The 23,172-nt window shown below is 43.1% G+C and overlaps 1 protein-coding gene across 1 annotated transcript; it reads right to left on the bottom strand.

Moving 5' to 3' along the window:
- Positions 1 to 741: 741 nt before the first annotated feature.
- Positions 742 to 22,970, bottom strand: LOC103826085 (glycerol-3-phosphate acyltransferase 3). Its single transcript, XM_009101364.4, has 12 exons — positions 22,761 to 22,970; positions 13,567 to 13,639; positions 7,520 to 7,790; positions 6,971 to 7,045; positions 6,382 to 6,471; positions 6,095 to 6,188; positions 5,549 to 5,664; positions 4,389 to 4,444; positions 3,834 to 3,919; positions 3,282 to 3,410; positions 2,723 to 2,802; positions 742 to 1,887 (listed from the first exon to the last, which is right to left on the bottom strand). The coding sequence occupies exons 1-12, from the start codon at positions 22,899 to 22,901 to the stop codon at positions 1,761 to 1,763; spliced, it is 1,338 nt and encodes a 445-aa protein (XP_009099612.1). The 5' UTR covers positions 22,902 to 22,970; the 3' UTR covers positions 742 to 1,760.
- Positions 22,971 to 23,172: the final 202 nt, after the last annotated feature.

The raw sequence follows: 23,172 nt of genomic DNA, 5'->3' as shown, positions 1-23,172 counted from the left end.
CTGTCCTTACAAAGCTTCCTATTGTGAGTGCAATCCAGGAAAGCTCAAGCTCACAGCTAATATCCATAAATTATGACAAACACTTTCATTAGCCCAAAGCTTGCATGACCAGATCATCTTAACCGTAATAACAACTCAGACCACAGCTGAACTCTGTTCACCTTAAGCAAAAAAAGCCTTTGGTGTGTCTCACTTGTCCTACCATTCTAAACCTGAAAACACTTCCCTATATATTTGTTTGTGTAAGTGCATAATAGGAAACAGGAATTCTTTTTCTAGGAGAATATGCTCTATCAGATTTTTAAGTTTTGATTTATAGGACAGTAATTTTCTTCCATCATTAAATTTAATTTCTAAAAATTAGAAATTAATTAATTTCTAGTCTTTTTACTAAAAGGAAAACACTACCTAGAAATGAACTCAGTTAAAAATTTAGAAGCGCAGTTCTTTCCCAGTTAATTACATATTCATTAATTGAGTCTCCCTGATATGACTTCATGCTGTAATTTCAAGATGAGCCTGCATGAGTTACTGCTACTCTAACCAGGATAAACACCAAGCCATCTATGTGCCTTAGAGTCCAAGAAGAGGGTAAAAAAGGAAAGAAAGGTTAGAAATCTGTAGAACTCAACTACAATTGGTCCTTTATGTCACTGATTGAAGTTTCCATGATTCCATGTTAAGGTCTCAGGAAGTATAACTTTTTCATTATATAGAAAACAGTAGTAATGCCACACAAGACCCATTAGAAATATAGAATTTATTTCTCATACATTCAGACAGCAATATATTGCAGATTTGGACATGTAACGTCTCATATCAAAGCTGACTTACTAATCCTATGTTTATAGTTGTGATAGCTATTGCTAGCCCAGGAAACACAAGATGTGTTTCTGGAGTGGCCCTCTTGAGAATTTCAAGCCATTAACCATAATTTTTGCAGATGGGCACTCTTGACAATCCACAAAGATTCATCTGTCATAGCCTACATTATCCAACCTTTACTGTACCTTAACTTTACAGCTCCAGAGCTCAAGACAGCAATTTCAACAACAGCAATGGACAGGGAGATTGAGGACTTGCCAATTATCTTCCCTCAGGAAAGAGTTCTCAATAAAGGCAATACCATGTTATAAGGCCACCGAATTCCTCATGTTCCATGGTCTGTGCTTTTGGCAGCTCCTTTCCCATCTTGTAGGGTCTCTGCAACCCTTGCTTCCATTCCCTCCTTGCACATCCAAGTGCAAGCTAACAAAAAGAGTCAATCTCAGTTCTGACAACATCCTAAAGCATGTGATTTAAGTCATCTACAACAAAAAGTCTGTGAGCAACAGGCAAATAAAAGGACAAAATTTTGTTATGTTTAAACCTTTAAAGTACCATGAAAGAGGTATCTTCATAAGCAGCGTGCTGACAGCATCTGTTCAGTGTACTTCCCTTCATTCTTACCAACTCAAAAAAACTGGGGTGTTTTTTTTTCATCTTCTAACTCTGCAGGCATTCAGCTTGGGAATACCAAGAGCTGCAGTGCATCATCACATGAAGATGGAGAGGGGCAGGATAGTAAAAGAATGAACAGGAAAGAACACAGAGACACTGCCGTTGGCAGGCTCTGCACCAGCCACACAGACAATATGAATACACACAATGAAGGATTTGTTGTTTTCTTGCTCTATTTTTTGACAGTTTTTTTTTTAATTTAGAAAAACCACATTCCTGCTAAGGCTGGTTGTGCAAAGTTACTTTTCAATAACCACCATTCAGTCTGACTCAGTTTCTGCAGACAAGCTTCCTACAGATCCATTTCTCACTAGCATTTTGCTGTAGTTCTTCTGCTGTTCTTCTTTGAAAGTATCTTTGACTTTTGCTCGTTTCAGTCCTCCATCCCTGGAACAGAGAAAGAGAGAACAGTAAACCATCAGAGCTGTAATGGCTATTGTTATCAAACTATGCATTACACTAAAACTCTACAGTTGATTAAGGTAGGTAATCTAAATTATTATTATTAAAGGCTTTTCTTCAGAACTTCTACAACATTCAATTTTAAGCAGGTTAATTAAAGACTTTACCTTGAGCACAATGTTTACAGAGTTCAAATTTTGAATTCAGCTCATTAAAGCAGTCTATTCATGTTGGTAACATGCTGTACCTACAATAGAAATCTTTGGCATTCTGGGATGCTACTTCCCCAGACTGTAGAGTCAGTCAGTTTTTTGCAACACTGCAGCTGTGTCTTGCCTTAGATTATTCAGAGCTGGGTTTCATAGGTCTCACAGTTGAATCTATTTGCTCATTCTCATCATCTGAATTTCACTCTCAAGTTTGTGTCACATGAAATCTAGGCATTATCCTGCTACTTACTGAGGCAGGACATCAGAAGTCAGAGCAGGAAGTCTCAAGACCTGTTAAATTTTTTGTTGTTCATCAGATTTGCCAAGAAACTTCACTTTTGTTACTTAACCTCAATGTCAGAAACAAGTGTGAATGGACCTACTTCAAAAGCATCAAGCCTTTAGATAAGACTCACTGCATGCTACGTGCTTCAAAGACTTCATACATCTTTTAATTTCACATATGTTCATGTGAAGTTACTCCATTGTTTCCCCTGAGTGGAATAAAGTGATGTTCAATGTTATTTGTCAGAAAGCTAAGGATGAAAACACCTATCAGTCAAACTAATCACAAATAGTCCATGAATTCTAACAAGGAGAGCATCACTCACCATGGGAGTTCAGTCAGTCCTCCTTGGCGAGCAATGGCTGACCTTACTCTGTTGGCAAACTGAACAGCATCTTCATCTTCCTTCAAGAGCCACAAATTCAACATAATCAAAGAGAGAAGGCAATGGAAGCAGACTTTCATAACATTTTTCATCTGTTGCCTCATCAAAATAGCTCACTTTCAAACTACCCATTCCTTATCATGCCAACACCATAATCTGATGTTCCCATGTGATAATAGCTCATTTTTCCCCTATAGTGTTGAAATTAGGAGAAAATCTTGCTTCAACAAGATGGAACATTATCATTATTGCTACTGCGAACAGCACTGTATTTACTGTTATCCTTTGTATGTTTGATGCACCGCTGATAGTACCATGCTGCATCAGGAAAAGCAGAGTCCAATCATACATCAGTCAGCACTGACAAAAATCCAGTATAAAACTGATTTGGAGACATGGGGTGGGCAGAGCTTTTTTGGGGGAAAAAAAAGAGTAAAAGTGCACTTGCAGACACAGTCAAGTTTTTAAATAGCAGCCAGGCAACCAGACACGGGATTACCTTTCTAACCATTGGTGGCAAGTACCACACGTTGCAAACGATGGCCCAGCTGGTCATTATTCGCAGCAGATAGCTCACGATATTGTATTTGCTGCTGTTCCAGAAGGCATCTCCAAACTGAGGATCATACTGCAAAGGATCACAAAAAACTATTGATTAAGCATTTCCCCAGACAATCACAGCCTCTCAGACCTGGGATTACATAACAGAACCAGCAGCAGACGTCACCCATTTGCCTGAACAACCAAAAGAATTAAGTCTGCTGTGAGCAGGATGCTTCCCTTCAGCACTGGGAAAGACTAGCTGGATTTCTCTTCCTTCCAGCTTTCTGGAGGAAGAAGCTGACTCCATCAGGCCTACCATTCAGGCTCTACAGGCCAAAGGACTTAACTTTAATTTCAGCCACTTATTCTCCAGGAGCCATCCACAGCATTCACCCAATTGCCAGAGCGACTGTGCTTTTAATAGCAGCTGTATTGAGACAGCTTCCTGCCCCTCTGACAAAAATCAATCCCACACTCTGAAATCCAGCAGCCACCTATTTGCACTTACTTTTATTGCAACAGGATAGATTGTCCCTCCTATTTCAAAGCTCCCCTTCTTGAACATCATCACAGATGTATTGTTTATGCAGGTTCCTGTCCAGAAGAAAGTCATTGCTTCACACAGCCATTTCAGTACAACACAACATCCACAAACAGGTCTTACCAATAAAGAGCCTGCATTTGCTGTTCACTGAGTTAAGCATCTCTCCCCTGCTTGCTTTTAGCCTTTGTCTTGTGACTGACTCCCTGAATGAAGCCAGAAGGTGTGCAAGACAAAAATCAGAGTGCTGCGGTTAAATCTGTAGGACAGCAAATTAATAATCTCAGGGCAAAATAAACTATCTTTCCCTTCTTCTGCTTGCAGCTTCTGCCAGGAGAAGCAACATCCAGAGACAGTATTGTGTTGTCTCCATGTATATTCATCTTATAGTAAAGATGAAAACTAGGACTGCCCTAATAAAGTTGAAGCCAGAGGTGAAGACAGATTCGAGCAGCAGAAGCCATGAAGAGAGAACAGGGATGACATCTACACTGAATGGAGATAAGTAGTTCAGCTTCTTACCTTCTGGAAAAATTAAGATTGGGAGCTTGCTTTTATCTGCCACATGTTCCCTGAGTCTGCGGAAGCAGAAGGAAAGCTTAAAAAACAACTCCTTTCCACTCTTCTTTCCCCACGCTGGTGCATTAAAAACACCTTTATATATCACATATGTATGAAACCAAAACCTTTTACTAGACACTAATTTGCACTTGCCTCTTTCTTCTACAGAAACTGAAGCTTTGGGCCTGCCATCCCTTAGGCCCCTGGAGCATTACATAAAGGCAACATCCTGTTTTCTTTCCCCCACATTATTTTACTAATGACTGCCAGAGCAGCCAACAATTATATGCCATTAAGCCAGTCTAACTAACTGATCCACTCAACCTTCAAGAAATTGCCTATATAAAAAATATAAAGCATATTGATGCAGTGGTCCATCCAGCCTCTGCTACTTAGCAGCATATTCCTTAAAAGGGGACTTGTAAATGCCTACAGCTCACAGTACTTGGACAACTTGGCAAAACTGTCCTGCTGTGCAGAGGTCAATAATCCAGTGAAGAAGTTAAGCTGTCAAAATTAACCTAAAAAGTTCTCTACAAATTAGGAAGATTTTTTATCCCTGTACTACACTGTTCACAGGTATGCTTTTGGTGACATCCTGCAGAAAACCAATTTTGTACACAGCTTATATTCTTATAACAAGATTTTTGCCTTTCACCCAAACAAATAAAGCTTTTTATTTCTAGAGGTTCACAATTTCCAGTGATACTGAGTTTTTGTCACAAAAATCCAATTTTATCATCAGTATTTCTCTTTAACAGAAAGTACCAGAATTTAAGTATCTTCACATTGTTTCCAAGTACACACCTGAATTCATCAGACATTAATTATTATGCTGATGGCTTCCCAACTGAGATGTTTTGTGACAGTCTGCAATCCAAAGCTTCCCAGAACCTTTGGTCTAAACAATGACACGCTATATAAATGTTTCAAGCCTTTCCTGGTGACCTGGGAACCTGACATTTTGACCTCAGTACTACACCAAAGCCCACACAAGCAAGCACACTCAGGTCATTCTGAGTGATGCAGTGTGCTGCACACGACCCCTGTAACTCATTCCCAAATCCAGGTCTTTGACTGCCCAATGCCTCTCCAGGGAGGCAACCCAGCACACACCTCACCTTTTGGTCACTAGATGGCGGTCCTTGATCTCCGAGCGCTCAAACCAGACATGAGGACAGGCCTTGACCGTGGCTCGCTGGATAATGCCCATCAGCCCACCGTGAACCTGGCCCACCTGCAAGCCCAGCAAGGCACATCAGTATGAGAGACACCTAAAAGGCAAAACTTCCTACTCTCCACCCCTCCAAAAACATCCAACAAACACATATGCACTGGGAGGCTGCAAGCCAGGATTGAGCAATGACCACAGAACTGTTAAAATGCATTCACTTGAAAGAATTGAGACATTCACATGGTACTATCTCAGGTACTTCAACAGAAGAAGAGCCCAGCATTGGCAGTCCAAGGACAACATCTCCAGCACACAATACAGACCAATTTCAACACAATTTACACTTTTCCCCACTGACTAGTGCAAAGCAAACATCAAGCAAACATCTCTGCTGTGAAAATTACTGTGAAAAGTACTGAAGTCCACAAGCAATACCCCACAGTCTTTCCTTTTCCTGGTCCCTTTGCTGTGGTTATCTTAGATCTCCTCATACCATTGCATAGCATCCATCATTGGTCAAAATGATCGCATCTATTGGTGATGTATGGTTGGCAACACAAATTCCTCCTTTCTGAGGTCTGTTTTCCCTGCAATTACATATTTTTTTGTTAGACTGCTAGTGCATTAAAGCACCACATTACACACCAAATAGTTCCATGAAGCTGTCAGATGAGTCAGCCTCTAGAGTGCGACATCAACTTGCAGCTCAGGAGAGAGCAGTCCCCATTTTCAATGGGATGTCACACGCACATAAGCATATACACACTTTTGCTCACTCACTTGTTATGGTAATGGATAGTACCAGACAGAGCTCTGACAAGGATGCGGGAGCACGTGAGGTGAACCACTTCACTCAGGTAGCTTTTAACACTGAAAGAAATTAGACATCTGAAGCATCCTGGAAAGCAGCTAGACACACATGCAATATTCTCCCGCCTACTTGACACAACTTAGGGCTGAAATCTTCCTGGTATTCTGAAGCACAGAGGGATATTCCCAGCTCTACTACTCACTTGCTACAGGAGCTCAGCCAAGATACATCATGCCCTTGGCACCACTTTGCTAGGCAAGGCTGTCCTCTCTCTTCTGGGTGTTTCTCATCCCAACGCTACTACCTGCCCTACAATGCTCCATTTGAGTATCTCATGCCAGCAGGAGAAGCCCACAAGAAATCATCAACCTCAATGCCAAGACTGACAAGAACCCAACCCCAGCCCAAATTAAAAATGCCACTAAAACAGGGTCCACAAATTTGTGGGTGGAATGGACTATTGGTAGTCCGTTATAGGTAAAAATCTGTCCACTCCTAGTCTTCAGCTGTTTGCACTGATGCAATGTGGAGAGTTCATCCTTCACACACAGTACCTACCTGCCATTTGGCAGCTGTCCCACCATAGTTGTTCCCACAATCATTGATGTAATCCCAATGGCAGCGAGGCTAAAGCTACAGACAAAACAGACATTAAACCTAAGTAAGTAGTTTTGCTCATTGTAATAACGCTTTCCCCTCTTTAAAATGGAAAGGGGTTGCAGAAATTCAATTATTCCTCAGATACTCAACATATGCAGTTCTCTAATTCAGCAATTCCTGAACATGTTGCTTAAAGTCATGGTGTAGCAAAGGCAGAAGATCCGGATATTCCAAAGCACAAAGCATCAGGGAGCTTTAGAGCTTACATTTATTTTGCTAAAACACATTGACTTAAGGGAAGCATTCATGGAAAAGATGACCACCAGCTCTACTCTACTCTCCACAGCAAGTAAGTACTTCTTAACATAAAAGGAGCCTTTAAGCAAGTTAATATTTTATATCTGCCAATGCTGCTTTTGGGTTAAAGAAAACTGAGATGACATTTACCAAGAAAGCACAAATTTACCCATTCTCAGGCTGACAAAACCCCTCAGCACCAGAGCTTACCGTAGGGGCAGCAGGAAGCAGTACCGCACAACTACCCCAATGACCCACACAACAGTCAGCCTCAGGCTGATGTAATGAAAGTTGACATTAGTTCTCGTGAGCAGATTCCAGGAGAGCAGCTCTTCTGAGGAAAATCGCTGAGTGACTTCATCTTCCACAATAGCCTCAAACCCCTTTCTGCAGAAGTAAAAAATGTGGGAGAATTCGAAGTCTGCTCGATGCAGAAGAGCAATTTCTTTCTCCATAGGCGTTTCATCCCTTTCAATGATACCTTGGGAAGGAAAAGGGTAACCACCTGAGAAAATAATTCTGTGATGTAAATAACAGTCACCCTCCAGACCACTAGTCACTTTGTATTACTCAAGACAAATTTACAGTCAGAACCCCTCCTCGGACAGGAAGAGAAACTGCGCAGTTGAACACAGCATACCCTGCAGGAAGCCACTTCCAGCTCCCCTTCTTCACACCAACACCTTGAGCAGCAACTATATCAAGCTCTGTTACCTACTGAACGTGAAGCAAGAAGGCAAACTCTTTCCCACCATCTGACATGTTCTCAACTCAAACTTTATCCAGGACTCTCTTATGCATTAAGAAGAAACCAAATGAGACCTTGGCTTTTTCATTCCCTCCTGTGCTCTGTGTATTTAAGGGCATTCAATCTCCTCGATGGAGGCCTCCCTATTCCCATCTTGTCTGACATTCTGGTGTCCCACAGCCACAATACTGCCAAAGCCCCAAACCACAACACTGTGCAAGGACCAGCTCTGAACCAAACACACCTCCCTGCCATCACAGCACAAATATTTTCTATAAGTACAGGCAGACCACACTATTTTTTTTTTATTTTACTTAAAATCAAGCAAAGAAAAACCCTCCAAAACACTACATCAAAGAAAGTTGTGCCTAGAGAAGCTTTAATTTAGCTCAGCACCAACAACTGTTTCAGCGGAACTCTGACTACATAATGCATGGAGAGAAACCTAGAGAGTTCACAATTGCAGTGCAAACAAGAAGTATTCCTCTTCCTCCAACCTGTTCATTTTTTAAGCTTATGGTCTGATAAGCACAAATTTCTCATCAGAGCTTTCAAAGGCAAGAGCAAATTGTGTAAGCTAAACACAGATCAAGTAGCTGCTTGCTGGTAAGCAAGTCTGGCTCCAGAAACTGATGACCAAAGAAATCTAGAGTAACAGTTAACCAGAACAACCATCCCCTGAGACACTCAACTTGGATTACAGAGGTCCAAGTTCAAGTTGCCACTCTGTCAGATGCCCTCTGATAAATTGCATAATCTCTGTGCTTCCATGCTGAGTTAAAAAAAAGGTAAAGGACATAGCACCCAATTTCATCAAGCTACTAGGAACTTTCCACATCCTAGAATATGTTTTTGTACAAAATCTTCCTCCCAATTAAGTCTTGTCAGCAGAAAATCTCTCAATATATTTCCTGTGCCAATAATTGTAACATTTAAATTACAAGTGATATGGAAAATCTTATCGCACATACTGATATGGCACATATGGGATAACATGGGAAGCTTCAAGATACAAGTCGCACAAACCACTGTAAACATTAAAGAACAACAACACTGCAACAAAACCTATTGGCACCTTCAGCTTGGAACCTGGCAGGCACGACTCCCAATTGTACCAGCAGGTCACCTCACTACATTGCCCTATAACAAGCCTACAAATATAAAACATTAGTATGGCACACCCAAAAAGGCACATGCTCTTCAGGATCAAAATTACACAAGCATGCATCGCAAACATTTACCAAAAGAGACTACACTTATGTCATACGTTAAGCCCAAATCAGAGCTCTAGCTTTTGATTCAATTTTTCTCGCACTCAGAAAATCTCCAAACTGTGAAATATCCAGGACTGTAGGTGAGTCAGTGCAACCTGTCTGCTCCATGCTGCTAGAAACAGGTTGTAGGCAAGAAACCAGGGGAACGCTCCAGCACCCATCACACAAGTACCACCCCTCTCTCTAGCTCCCAGAGCTGGGAATGTTTACTCCTTATCCAGCTGTTATCCTTCCCTTATTCAGCACCACTCAAGCAGCTGATCTAACTGCAGCTCCTCAGCTGAACCCAGCTGAGAAGTTTAGCATACTGCTAGCAAGCTGAGATAGCAGGGCTGGAGTGTCTAGCCTCATCAGCCTGTGCTGTCGTTGTCACATAAGACCCCCAGGCACCAACTGCCCTGCAGCCTTGGGACAGCTACTCCAAGCTAAGATCTCAGTGCACGTGAAGGTATTACGAACAGAATTACACACACACTGCTCTCTCTGGTGATGTACTTAGCCTTCTTGTAATCACAAGTCACATTTAATGGCCTTTAATCCCTTGGCCATAGGCAGAGCTGAGCTGGCCAAAGACAGCACTATGCAGGAGTAGAGTAAATATTACTCTCAACAAAAAAAGCCACAGTCACTGTTTTCCTCAGCCTTCAAGCTCACATACTCCAGACAACTAATTATACCAGGATCAAATTTAACACCATCTACTTACAAAGCAAGTAGATCTACTTAGTAGTATGTAGTAATTAGCTCCTTAGTAGTATCTACTTATGTAGTAACTAGATACTACTAACAGTATTTGCATAAGCTTTTCTTTTATTGAATGTAATTTTCAAATCTCTTATTAGCACTTTTGTCATTTTTAAACCCACCACCTTGAAGACAACACAGCCAGCACCCACACAAAGAGCTGAGAGCTGGTTGTTCAGTTGCAGTGAGATAGACACCTACCCTCCAAACACCTACTCAGCCAAGAGCTATCACGGGGTCCAGCACACACTGCCCTCTAACAGAGAAGGATCTTGAGGTGACAGCATCACATAATTCCCCATGTAATTACACCAGCCAACTTTTCTTTTGAAACTATTGCTTATCACACCACCAATACAGAGGCACCTGCAGCCCTTTCTGCCAAAAGATGTAAAGCACAGTGGATTTGATGCTGCAGAGAAAGGTGGTGTCTCTTCAATCATCTCCACTTGGTTTTGGGGTTGGTCTTTTTTTTTGCTTGATTTTGTTTGTTTTTTTACTGAGGGACAAAATTTCAAAGTGTTTGGGGAGGACCATTTTTGCTCTGCCAGGGAACAGGAAAACTTGACTTAGCACATACATCTGCAGTGCTCCCTTCTATCCTGACCCAACTCCTAGTACTGTCTGAGTGGTCAAGGAAATCATAAGAGATTATACACACATCTGTTCAGCACTTACACATAGGTGCATACACACACACATTTACCTTTACCCTGTTTTAATCAACTACTCTGTAATTCATTATCAGCAGGAGTTTCTCCTCCCTCAGTAAATATTGTGTAATGCATTTAGGCCTCTGTCTGACTGTGTTCTGTCACCTCAGCAGTAACCACCTTATATAATGCACTATTGGACCTACACCTGCCCTGGCCCTCAAGTACTTTCTTCCACAGCCAGGAACTCCTAATCAACAAGTCAGTTATTCCTGTGCTTTAAAAATTCCCAAGAGCAAGATATGGAGCACAGCTTGGCACCACGTCTCCCCATACTTTCTTAAGTAAGGAACAGTTAAGATTCCAGCTTCCAGCAGAAAGAGCCACCTCCAGTGGGGAAAGATTTTAACTTTTTATTTCAGATATACGAAGGACATTAAAAGGGACTTCTGACTACCATTGTGATTGTGTATCCCCTTCCATAAGACTGCTTGAACATAGCCTGCATGCAATCATCTATATGAATCACCTCAGGCCATTTTTACTATCTCTAGTAGTAAAAATAGTCCTCCAGACAGCAAAGCACACTCAACTTTGTGCAGGTTCTGAACCACAGCACATATTAACACTACACACCCCTCAGCTGCAGGAGAAATAGCTACTTGTAGATTTTTTTTAAGGGTAGCTCAAAGAACAATCTACTAGCTGGGACCTCCTTCCCTTGATGTCTGTTTACTAGAGAAAAAATAACTATGCATAAGAATGATCAGACGTCTAGGAGGATGACAGCTAAATCAGCACAGTAGGATCTCTTGCCATCTCACTGGCCCATGATGTGATGGGGCACCATCAGCCTTACAGGAAGAAAAAGGATATCTTCCTGCATCATTGACAACCTGGGAAGCAGACAACATGTCAATGACAATTAGCTGAAAGGACCACTACCTTTGCCTTTCCCCCTTTCCTCCCAAAAAAACCCACAATTTTCAGGACATTGGTGAGTGATATAGATGTACTTTTTCTCAGCCACTTGTAAGTCAGCAACTAAGCAAGACAAGTTTTAACCTGTTTTCAAAGGTGCTGTGCAGTACCTCCAGTTTATTATCACAGATGCTGACAGTTGCATCGGCTGCCATGGAAGCCAGTTCTATGCCTGGCCTGCAGACAGTGAGATCCCAGTGTTTGCAGTATTGATAAGGATATCCCTTTGGAGCTGAAACACACATACCCGGCTCAGCAATTCAGTCCCCACTACTGGATCATGTTCACATGAGCTAATCCACAGGCTCAGGTAACAGCTGACTTGTCTGCTAACTAGCAGGCTGGGCCTGCTTCCAGTTGTGTAGCCTAAGGAAGGAACACACAGAAAATGCTCACACTGCTGACAAATGCTGTCAAAACAGAGCAATTGAATAACAAAACTGAAGCATTCAGGAACCAGGAGGAACCCAAGTGCTGACTGCAATGCTTTGTTCAGCCTTCACCTGTTTCCTGGGCAAACTCAGACTTCTCTCATGGCTCCAAAATCATAAAGACAACTCTGACCTACTACAGTCTACCACAACTCACACACAGTACAGGTTAAGATATAGTTAAAGAACTAATTTCAAAACTAGGCTAAAGGAAGAAAGATGAAGCAACTTTTCAGCTGTCTTTCTACAGACAGTGAGTGCAAGAACTTTGGCAAACACTGATACTAACTCCAGAAAGTAAAAGGTCAATAGCAGCAGACTGAAAAAAAGACAAGCCCACCACACACTTTCAACAGTCCTACCACAGAAAAAGCACTGAGCTTGGGAAAGAAAGGTGCTGTCCAACAAACACTTTGATCTCTTCAGAGAATATTCAAGTGCACTCTAATGCTGTTAGGACTGAGATAGCTTGCCAGCAACCCTGGAAGCATCAGGGTAAAGACAGATTTCAAGATGAAAATTAACCTCATATTTAAACACAAAAAATTCCATCAACTAAGAACAGTCTCGATTTTAAGCTCTACTTTGTTTTTGTTAAATTTCATGTTGTTTCATACCCTTCATTTCCTCATCCCTGATTTTTCAATGACTCAGTATGAACCAGTAAAAGCAGCATTTTATGCTGCAGGAACTGCTTGCTAGCTAGTAGCATTGCAAAACGATTAGATATCTAAGCGTGCTGGTTTTCAGTGGGGTAGAGTGAATTTTTTTCAGAGTAGCTGGTATGGAGCTGTGTTATGGATTTGTGCTGAACACACAGTTGATAATATAGGGATGTTTTTGTTATTTACTGAGCAGCATTTACAGAGCCTGGGGCTTTCCTGTTTTTCATACAACCAGGCTGGTGAGGAAGTTGGGGGTGCTTGGGAGAATGGGAGGAGACACAGCTTGGACAAGTGACACAAAGTGACCTTCCAGACCATATGGCATCATGCTCAGGATATAAAGTGGGAAGAAGAAGGAGGAAAGCAGTACATTTGGAGTGATGGTGTTTGTCTTCCCAAGTCACTGCTACCCATGATGGGGCACTGTTCTGTGGCCTGCCCATAGGAAAGCAGGGAATTCATTCCTTGTTTTGCTTTGTTTGTGTGTGTGACCTTTGCTTTCCCTGTTAAACTACCTCTATCTCAATCCATGGGTTTTCAGGCTTTTACCCTTGTGATCCTCTCCCCAGTCCCACTGGGGCAGTGAGTGAGCTCATATCCTCAGTGCCTGAGGATATACCATGACTTTCAGTGAGCATGTAACACCCCACCTCTTCACAGGCTCTCTCACACACACATCTAACTGCTTCATTTGAGAAGGCCTCAGTACTCCAACATCACAACATTAGTCTCATCAATGTGACTTGACCCCAAGCTCTCACCATTGGCAGTAGGAGTCCGTGGCATCTGCAGCTGCGGCTTTTTGGCACCTTTCTGTAACCGGATAGTGGCCCACTGTTGAACAGAATGAAAACATTATTTCACAAATGCAGTATTCACTTAAGGAAAAAAGTCACCAAAAAAACCCCAACAGTTAGACAAAGACATGTTGTGATTTTCAAAGAGTATCTTCATCAGGTAATCATCATTCATCCTCCTCAGATGTGTCCACAAACCCAAAGCCATACACAGTTCTTATGAAGAAACTCAGAGTAATTAATAATAATTAAAAAAAAAATCAAAACAACACCCAGTGCTAGTCAGTACTTCTCAACTCTGCTTTCAGCCTTCAGAGAGCCAACTCGGTGCTCCACACGTTTCAGTTCCAGTTCAGGTACACAGGTACCAAGAGCCTGAAAGGCCTCTGTCAGCCTTACTACTGCCACAGCAGCCACCAAGTCCAGGTGGCATGGAAAGCCCCAGGAGCTGAACTAGACACAGGACACACACAGCATGTGTTCACAAAGCTGACAGATATATCACAATCCAGACTGTCTCCTTTCAGAGTAGTTTCATCATACTGAAGCAAAAAAACAAAACAAAACAAAAAAAAAACAAAAAAAAAAAAAAAAAGAACCACCAAAAAGTCCTATCTGGCTCAAGTGAAACTGAAGCCTGCACACAACTGATTTCACTAAAAACCAAAACCAGCATTTGCAGCCATGAGAAATTTCAATTAAATTCAGACTCAACCCAAAAAGGATAGCACCCAAGAACTTTCCAAGCTGCAAACACCTGACATTTCCCTTGAGACTGCAATTGCTCGTTTCTTGGCATCTTCACAGAATCACAGAATGGTTTGAGTTGGAATAAATCTTAGAGATCACCTAGTTCCAACCTTCTTCCATGGACAGGAACACCTTCTACCAGATCAGGTTGCTCAGAGCCCCATACAGCCAGGTGTCAAACACCTCCAGGGATGGAGAGTCCACAGCTTCCCTGGTCAATGGGTTCCAGGTGCCTTCTCCAGGCTGAACAACCCCAACCCTCTCAGCTCTCATTTTGAAGCTCTGAGCAGCAGAAAAACAGGCCAATTCACCAGCTTTGGGGTGAGCTACAGAGAGAGCCCCTTCATTCTCAGTTTTGCTGCTGCTAAGGCAATAGCTCTTCCAGGAATTATTTTTACCAGATGATATGCTGAAGCTGCTCCGGTGACATCTGTTGCCTCCTCACTCCTGGAGATACAGCTGCCACAGTCCCTGAGTTTAACGGACTTGCCCACGCCTCCCATGTGGCAAACAGTAGGAATAACTCACTTCTTTCTGTAGTACTCAAGTACTTTCAGTAACTTTCTGGCTACATTCTTAGCAGTACCGTGACCATAAAAGTTCTGTGAAATACCACACCAAAGCAATGTTCAAAGAAGAACCTATTCAGAGCACTATCATTTTATGTTTTGTCTGTGGAATGGATTTGGGGGTACAGAGGGACCAGCAAATACATTCAGGCAATCATTTCTGACCAAACTTGAATCACTGCATTCAACAAATTACTATCTCCACAAACAGCTAACTCACTTATCACACAGAAGAACAAGAGCATATTTGGCCAATGGTCTCAGCCATACACCCCAGCAGAAAAAAAAAAGCTTTCATCTTTCAAATCCTCTCAAAGGGATAATTAAAACCCGAAAGAACACTTTGGTGCTCAGAAAGAGAATGCAACACTACATTCAGAAAGCTCTTGCTACAGAAATCTTCCAGTTACGGGTTCATTCTAGACTGTGTCAAAGCCTGAGCCTCAGCACAAATCACAAGGACACAGGTTATTGAGACATGCATTTGTAATGCGCAAAAGCTTGCAACACCCCCCTATACTGCAGTATCTTGACATTTTGCTACGGAAAGGAGGCAGTTCAATCTTCCCAAAGCAGAGAAATTGTAGGGTCATGTAATTCAGGTGAGTTTCTACTGCTCAGATACATTCATTCATACATTCAACCCTATTCAGAAAAGCCCATTTCTTCTTCCTAAGTGGTCTGACCTTTGCTCTTCCTGTCCATCTAACTCCAGAAAGGTGCAGCAACCCACCTAGGGGATGGAGGAACAGTGGCAAAGAGAAAGGCTGGAGAGGACAGCTCCCTTTGCACTCTACCTGTGCCTTCCCAGGAGATGGGAGCACTGCCACAAGCCTGACAAGAGCGTAGCATCATGTACAAGGGTTGCACAGTGCATTCCAGGGGACAACTGACCTGTGCTCCACAAGTCAGTGGCTGAGGCATTTTTACATTCCATGCCAGGTCTCTTAGGGGATTTAAGCACACTTAATAAAATAAGCAATAATGACACCAGCTCTCCCTCTTGATCAGGAGCATTTAAGCATTCTTAAGGACCCACATCTAGCAGATGACAGAGTAAACAAGTTTTAAGTTCTCTGTCAGGTTTTTTCTTACCTCAATCCATCATATTTCCAAAAAATGATGTATGTTTCAGCAACCAAGGAGTGAGAAATGAGAAATTTTTACTTAACATCTAATTCTTTCACATATTCTCAGGCACCTGAATTCAAGTCACTACCATCAAAGCCAGAATCTCAGCTTTGAGATGAGATTTGATCAAGTAAAAAGCTTGTTTATATCCAGGCTGGGAAACAAAAGACACAGCACCTGCACTAATATGAGTAATTCTCCTTCCTTCCTGCTAATCAGGGATATGTGCCATCCATCGCTGCTTCAGCGATGGTTCCTATGCTGAAGGACAACAAGGTTATGCTACAAAGAGCTATCACAATGTGAGCCGATCCATCCCACAGATGGGAAAACATGTTTGTGTATTAGAGATCAAAGCATGAAACTATTACAAGTCATAGCCTCCCTTCTACCCAGGAAATGAGCAAAAAGCAGACTGGCAAGTCTTTTGGATCTCTCAGTAACACTAGCACAAATCTAAGTGGCTTCTCCTATCTGGTGCTGAGCTGGCAGTCCCAAGAAATTGGTGCAGACCTGCATTTTTAGTAGGGATTTCTTGAAGCATTTTTGGGGAATAAGTATAAAACACCAGGCTCCTGAACAGACTAAAAATAGTTCTACACTGGGGCTACCCAATGGACTGAAAATATAAAGTTAGAAAACAGCATGATCCCAGAACTATAAGCATCACCACAAGTCTGATTTTGAAACTTTAGTATCCTAACCGCTAACAAGAAAGTAGCTTGGATGCTTTAATTATGCAGTGCAGAATCTGAAGATATCGCGCTTCACTAGGCAAGGAAAACATCAACTTTCCCCTGAAAAGTTCTCCCTTCTTATCCTCCTAGAAAAGTCCTCTAATTTATCAGCCAAAAGATCAAATGCGCTTACACATCACTAAGCAACTGCCACACATACAGGACCTATGCAGTATTTGAGAAAGATAGTTGTCTATTTAGCAACTGTCTTATCTGGAGTTAGGAAGGGTTTTTGATATCTCTTGTGAATGTGAGATCTTTGCCTCTGATGTCTGACTATGTCCAAAGCCAAGCTGGACATAGTCAGACATGACTATGTCATTTCATCAAAGCACATCTAGACATTTTTTGCTGGGATCAAAATACAAATCATTAGGAACATCTCAAAGTGTTGCCTGTTCCCCTAAGAACTGGGGCTCAGCCTTTCACCTCATACATCACCTTTACACCACCTCTGACTTAACAATGTTTGACAATTTTTTGGAAGGGAGAGATGACTTAAATCTGCAATCACATAGAGACAGACCACTGGCGTTCCTCTTTTAAAAGCACCACTGGATCAGAGCCAAAAGTTTATGTGCTAGTTTAGGTGAGCACTCCGCCTTGGAATCTCTCCAAACCTCAGTAACAACAGAAAGATTGCAGAGCACATCCCACACAATGCCACCTTGTTTAACACAGCAAAATCTGCATGGCAGTTATTGAGTTGTTTAGTGTGAGGAAAGAACACCAACACCACCAAGAGGAGCAATAATTTCTGAGTCAGGACAAAATGTCCTCTCTCATCTCCCATGCACCTCTTATTCTGATGGGACACCCCTGGCACTGCCTCCAAGGAGCTTCCCAAATTCTTCTGCACACAGGAGTTGCATAGCAAGTCCTTCCTGGTGGACAGGTATTCAGTGAGCAATTCAGAGTCCAGCTTTATAGGATAACACCAATGACATCAGCAAAAGGAATGTCAAGCAGCTTCTTTTACAGCAGCTTCACAAACTCCTACTTCAAGGCAAGCTCTGAATACAGCTGCTGTTATTTTTTTAACAGTATTTGATTATTAACAGTGTTCACATGCTGTAAAATTGAGAGCAGTTTCAGACAAGAGCTGTTGATCTGGAATATGGTGCATTAATTACTGATGCAACTACAGCAAAGAGCAACCCCCTGCTCTGCCAATCTTACTGATATACAGGGACTCATGATTTTTTAAAACTGTGGTAAACATAAAGGCTTTCAAAGGACTGGGGTCTACATTAATACAGGCCAGGGATTTACTTCAAGATTCTGCACAAAATTTGCTAAAATACTATTCCAAAAGTCAGCATGAGCCGTGTAAACAAGGGTGCATCATTCACACCAGGCATGTCTCCAAGACATGCTTCTCATTACCATCTGAGCTGACAGCTTTCAGAGCTCTCTTGGATTCTCCTATGCCCAGCAGTCCTTGAAGGATACCAATTACACAGAGGCCTTCACAGACTCAGTGCAATGACATTAGTCAGCAAAGCTTGATGCTGAGGCCAGTGAGTTACACAAGCAGCAGTCAAAGCCCACAATGATTCATCTATTTATCAGCTTACATCCTCTTCTTCTCCATTCCCTACACTCATGGCCAGCACCACACAGAATCCTGATGGTGACTCATGGGAAGAAGCTGCAGCCTGGCATACCTAGTACCAGTTCATCCCACCGGCCCTGCACAGCCACAATCTCCAGTTTGACCAAAGGCACTGAGAGGTCCTTTCTTCCTCATATCTAGGGCCATTCATATTGCCAAGGTCATCTGCAACACAAGGAACTTGGGCTTAACCTCCAGCTACAGAATAATATTATACTCTTGTCCAGAAAAAATACATTCCCTACAGGCAGCATAATACAGTATCAGAAATCGCTTCTGTTACAAGGGGCTGCTGTTAAACCCTGATGGATCAGTTACAGGACTTGAACAACACCTACAAGTGCAGCATCTGCTGTGCATTACAGCCAGCAAAACCAGCCACACAAGAAGCACTCTCTGCTCGCCACAAACCCCCCCAAAAAGCCTCGAGAGACTGGGAAGGGGAGTACACTAAAAGTGCTTACAGTCATCAACAAACCATTAGTCCAGAAATAGACAATAATGTGATGTTAGTTAATAGCCAGATTGTTTGTTTCCTGACTGAAATGTGACCTAAACACCTCACTTCCCTCAGGCTTTCTTGTTTCTTCATGTTTCACAAGTATTATGCACAGCACAGTTTAAAAAACACATGAATCTTTCCCACTAGAAAGGGCAAGAAGGGCAGTCTGTACAAAGTGCTGCTGACAACACTACTGTCTCAGGCAGAAAGGCACACCCCCAAAAAAACCCCCAGCAGACTGGGAAAAAAAACCCAAGTATTTAACAAGATGAACTGCAATCCATCCAAGCAGAGATCATTACTGGGGGGGGTGCTTTGCTACTGCCAAATATACAGAGACACAGTCCAAACCAGTCCTCCAGATGTTCTACAATCTGATGGAAATAGAGAAACTGATCCTCTGTGTCAGTGACTGCTCTATGAGCCTCAATGAAAGACAAAGGACTTGATAAAAGGTTGGATTCTCCAGTGCTTAGCAAGACACCTCCAGTGGCATGTTTGCAGGGGCCTCCACAGCCCCAAATCACATTAAGAGTTCACAAGAGGCAATGAATTGAAATAGAGCAAAAATGGGACCAAGATGTAAAAATGCACTAAATTTAAAATTGGAAGCAATCTGTTGATGTTGAAAAAAAAATAGGGAGCAATGCAGCATGCTGTGATGACTGCAAGAGACAGTCTCCAGCATTTCAGCAGTAGATAATATTTCTGTAGCAAGAGACTTGACAAGCATCAGGACAGCAGGTGCCTAGTCCAGACTAGCTCCTCATAGGGCCAAACAGCTGCTAGAGATGTTTCTCCAGCAGTACTCCCCCATTTTAAAAAACCATACTAACATGGTGCCAGAAATCCTTCTATTAACACTGGAAGGAAAGCCATAAGCAAAAATGAGCTATCTCCTAAAAGTCTGATGAGTTTGGTAAGGCAATTCAGAAGCAAGTCCATGCACTTTCAGGAATACCCACATAAAGGGGGGAAGCAGGCTTTCAAATAGCAAGGGCTGCCTGCTGCACTTCTTTAGCACAACTTTCTACACATTTCCCCTTATCATGTGGAAAAAAATACAATCACATAGGAAAAAATATATCCATATAAAGCTGGTAATCCCTAGTGCAGTACTTAAGGGTCAAATGCAACCCAACAGCCTCATTTGTACATGCTGCATTTTCTTAGCAGCATGTGCTTGCTGAGGCAGCTCAGCAGAGAGAAAAATCTATTGTGCACCAACTGATGTCCCTTGTCAGAAATGTAGGATGGTCAAGATACAAAACCACTTTGTTCCTAAAAGGAGTTTCCCCCTCCCTTTTCTCAGATCATGCTTGCAGCACCAAGAACAAGCTTCTGCCCTCCTGAAACAAGCAGAAAAGGATTTTTTTTAATTGGCAGGAAAAAAAAATCAAGCACAAGCCCCCATCATCTTAACTTGCTCCATCTCACAGCCTACACAACAACTGAGCACCACAGACTCATTCTTGGATGTTTTGTTTTGTCTGACATGACCTGATGAGGTATAACAGCAAACTATAGAATTGTCCCTGACCTGTGGACAGACTTGGACCCTCAAAAGAGATTGACTTGAATAAAGCAGATGTTGTAGCCTGACAACACAGGCCATGTAGGAAACCACGGTCACTGTGTCCTTCCACTACACCAAGACATGGGATATAAACAGGCAAGGCCAGAGTATCGCCTGTGATACACAAACAGCCACCACTTTGCAGACAGTTCCTGTAATCTGGCTCATTAAAGAGGCAACAAAAGCAGCAGCATCTTGACTGAACACTGTGCAGGTGCAAGAGCCCACCCTCCTCCTGGAAAAGAGGGGGAAATGCCTGGGGAGAACCAGGGCTGGGAGTGGAAGAGGAAGCTTAAGGAAGCTATTAAGTTAACGCTGCTGAAAAAGGCCTCAGCTATCAGAGACTTAAGCATCATGGGACTTCACAGAGCCAAAAAGCTCTTCTCAGGAGAAAATGTGCACACTCAATTCAACATTCTAGGGAGTCTCAGACACCCAGCTAGCAGCACATTTCACTGTTAACAAGAGAGCTATTAATAATTATCCCTTATAAAAGAAACACACCTTCCCAAATTATTTAAATAATCTACTTCTTAAAAGTTTGACATGCAAGGATACAGTACTTTTCCCAATATTATTCTGATTAATATCCACAGTGTTGCATGAACCTGGCTGCAGACAATCATCTTCTGTCGGGCTTCTAACCAAGACAGACGTGTGAGCAAATTAAGAGGAGACATCCCACAACGAACCACTTCCTTTCAGGTATTATCCCCATGCAAGTATTCTGAGGACAAAGAATTCACAGGCAAAGCAAGGCCAAGTTGAGATAAGCAGAATACCTGCGTGGATTGAGCTTCTTCACTCTCCCATAGCAAGTCAAATTTAGCTGACTCTTCTCAGAATACTTTCCAATTTTTCATTGCCTTTCCTTTACAGATACATTATTTTATATCATATCTATGTCCAATATAATTATGTATTAATAAAATTTTTAGTATATTGAGCAGCATGCAACCCCAGAAAGTATTTAATGCAAAAGTAATGGTAGCCACCGTCAATATGCCACCAGATACTTCTCCACAATTTTGCCCAAAACATTTTGAGTCACCTCTTGTTGCAACATTTGATGACACTAAAAAATAATTATTAATGATCTACGAATAAAGAATGTAAATTGTGGTTATTCACAGGTGAAGGCAAGTCATCCAAACAAGACTATCTCACTAGGCCATCTGGATTGCTCCCTCAGGCTAGGGTGATCTTTACCTCCTCAGCTCCTGCCATTCAAATCCTTTTTTCCACTAACAATTGCATCTTCTCTCCTCAACAGTCATCCTGATACCATTCACAGTCCCAGAAATTACTGAGAGTAGATTCATTCTCACCCAAAAGCCTAAAAACATTTTGCCTGAAGATGTATTCAACAAATGCTGATTTAATAGGTGGAATTTTTTAGCCAGGCACGGAAGTACACGAACAAGGCTTGCCTAAAAAACTCGAAGAACAAGAAGAAATTAGACAAAATCTACTTTCCATAGTCGCATAGTGATGTATATTGCATAGCCACTGACTGTGCTGTGAGTCATTTCACTTTTCCTCCTTATAGCTGTTTCCGTAGTTTGGGTGTGCCTCCTCCTTGGAAAAAACGTAGTTTGAAAAGATTCAAATCTGATCGCGTCCAGCAACAATTTAAAAACACGATTGCTCACCACTACCATGAGCTTCAGAGGGAGGGTTTTCACACACATATTAAATATGCCCCATGCAGAAAGCAGTTCCTCTGCGAGAAACTGGCTATCCCTGAGAATTTTAGAGGCAGATGGCGACTAAGGTGTTAGACATGCTCAACTTGGATGGGAGTCCGCGTCTCTGAGCATCAGCACTTCTGGCACCAGACCTTTGCACCCTCCGAGAGCATGACCCGGCATCATTTTCCCCAAGTGGAGCGCAGCTGCCACAGCGACAGCCTCGCCCAGGCCATGGTACAGCCGTAGGTAACAAGGTTTATTCCGCTCTCTTGCGGGTTCAGGGACAGCACTCCAGAGCCTAGGCAACCACAGAATCAACACAGATCTCCAGTTTTACTTGAGGGCTTTAAGCCCAAAGCTATAGCCGGGCAGAGCTGATGCCAGGCAGGATATGACCCACCCGCTCTCCTCTACAGGACACTATAGACGCTCCTCCGGGATATCCATCCCCACACACGCCCCGGCCGGAGAGAGCCATGCCCGGCCCGCCGGCCCGCCTCGCCCCGGGGGAAGGGAGTGAGGCGCAGCCCCGCGGGGGCCGCAGCGCCAGGGACACCCCCCCCTTCCCCTCCAGAGCTCCCGCCTACCTCCAGTGTCTTCACCAGCACCCACATATAGGCTTCAGAGATGCCCAGCGAGATGCCCAGCGCCGAGGGCAGCATGACGAGCCCGAGCACCACCGCCACCCACACGGCGCCCACATGCCCCAGGGCACACACGACCTCCATGGCGGGGAGGGCCGCGCGACGCCAGCGTCGGCAGCAGGGACCGGACAGCGCCGCCTCCCGCCGGCCCTAAAGGCCCGCGGCCGCCCCGGCCCGCCCCGGCCCGCCTCGCTCCGCTGCGCTCCGCCCCGCCCCGCCCGGGGGGGACCGTGCGCCCGGCGGCTGGCCGAGAGCGGCTGGGCTGGTGCAGAGTTGGAAGCTGGTATGCCTCGGGAGAGGGCGCCCGCGGGGCGGGAAGCAGCTAAACCTGGATTTAGCGGACGGCACGGAAGGC

Source organism: Serinus canaria, chromosome 4, assembly GCF_022539315.1.
Source record: "Serinus canaria isolate serCan28SL12 chromosome 4, serCan2020, whole genome shotgun sequence".
NCBI lineage: Eukaryota > Metazoa > Chordata > Aves > Passeriformes > Fringillidae > Serinus > Serinus canaria.
This window is presented reverse-complemented; position numbering and strand designations above follow the sequence as displayed.

What these genes read in the sequence shown, in the direction of transcription:
- LOC103826085 (XM_009101364.4), bottom strand. Translation starts at nt 22,901, where the DNA reads ATGGAGGTCGTGTGTGCCCTGGGGCATGTGGGCGCCGTGTGGGTGGCG. An exon ending in ACTATCCATTACCATAACAA is followed by an intron (nt 6,189 to 6,381) that starts GTGAGTGAGCAA and finishes ATGTAATTGCAG; the next exon opens with GGAAAACAGACCTCAGAAAG. An exon ending in TGCCACCAATGGTTAGAAAG is followed by an intron (nt 2,803 to 3,281) that starts GTAATCCCGTGT and finishes TGGCTCTTGAAG; the next exon opens with GAAGATGAAGATGCTGTTCA.